We start from the raw sequence: 1,143 nt of genomic DNA, 5'->3' as shown, positions 1-1,143 counted from the left end.
CTAAGGAGGTTGCGAAAAAAAAAAGGCAAAGTCAGCTTCATGTTGAATGCAGGAGGCGCCCCCAAAAAAAATGCCAGACACCATGACGGATTTTTGGTGCCGGCGACCGGCGCCCACCCACCCACCTCCCGACCAATCAGCGAGCTCCTTTTTCGTTGGTTGCCTTCAAGTTGCCGCATCGCGCGCGCGGGACCGCGCGGCGCCGCGGTTCGACCGGGAGTCGCCGGTGCCGCTGCAGGAGCCGCCACCATGCAGCCGCGGGTCAGCCGACGAACGCCGGGCACTAGTGCCGGGCGCGGCCCGACTCGACGAGGACACCGCCGTGGCCCATGCACTTCCTCCCGGCTCCTGAGGCCTCTCCTGGCGCGGCGCGGGACGCGGGACTCCCGGGACGCGCGCGGCCTCCATGCGCGCGCGCGCGCGTTACAAGTACCCTTTAAGTACACTTCGGGTTTTTGAAACCCGACCCCCGGGCCCACCCACCCACCCCGTCATGGTGTCGGATCTTTTGGCTTCGGTGCCTCCTTGTTGAATGTGGTTCAACTTTCGGCCATTCTGCGGACGGGCCAGGCGGAGCAAAGCCAGCTTGTGTACCTCGACGATTCGCCTTGTCTCTACGTCGCCTGCAGCAGCCGGTCCACCATCGCCAGTCGGTGCCCGCAGCTCGCGCGCCGTGCCCGCCATGTTGTTGCAAGATAGACAGGACAGCAGCCGGTCGTCGCCGCCGCTCCGCAACAAGTTCCTCATCGAACAGAACCACCAGATCGTCAAGAGCGAATCGATGGCCGTGAGCGCGGCGCACGCCGCGGCCCTGCTGGAGACGCAGCGGCAGATCGAGACGATGATCGACGGCCTCGAGAGTGCCCAGAACCTCTTCCTCGGCGAGCTCGTCGCCGGCGCGAGCGACCGGTGCGTCGTGCTCTGCGAGATCGACCACCCGAACCACATCGTCGCGTGCTCCAAGCACTGGAGCGACCTCTGCGGCTTCCGGGCCGCCGAGGCCATCGGCCTCACGCCGAAAATCCTCCAGGGCGAGTGCACGGAGCCCGCCGTCGCGGCCGACTTCCGCGACCGTATCTACGCCGCTTCCACCGGCGGGCCGGTCCGCGCGGAGATCCTCAACTACACGAAGCAGGGCCGCAC

The 1,143-nt window shown here is 66.5% G+C and overlaps 1 protein-coding gene across 1 annotated transcript; it reads left to right on the top strand.

Annotated features, from left to right (window-relative positions):
• Positions 1-682: 682 nt before the first annotated feature.
• Positions 683-1,073, top strand: AURANDRAFT_69471 (expressed protein; the record flags this gene model as incomplete). Its single annotated transcript, XM_009045241.1, has 1 exon — positions 683-1,073. A coding segment is annotated over one exon (391 nt), but the record flags the coding sequence as incomplete, so codon positions are not given.
• Between the last annotated feature and the right edge of the window lie 70 nt (positions 1,074-1,143).

This window comes from Aureococcus anophagefferens (assembly GCF_000186865.1).
Source record: "Aureococcus anophagefferens unplaced genomic scaffold AURANscaffold_1909, whole genome shotgun sequence".
Taxonomy (NCBI): domain Eukaryota; class Pelagophyceae; order Pelagomonadales; family Pelagomonadaceae; genus Aureococcus; species Aureococcus anophagefferens.
The sequence above is the reverse complement of the archived record's forward strand: the minus strand, read 5'-3'. Positions and strand labels throughout refer to the sequence as shown.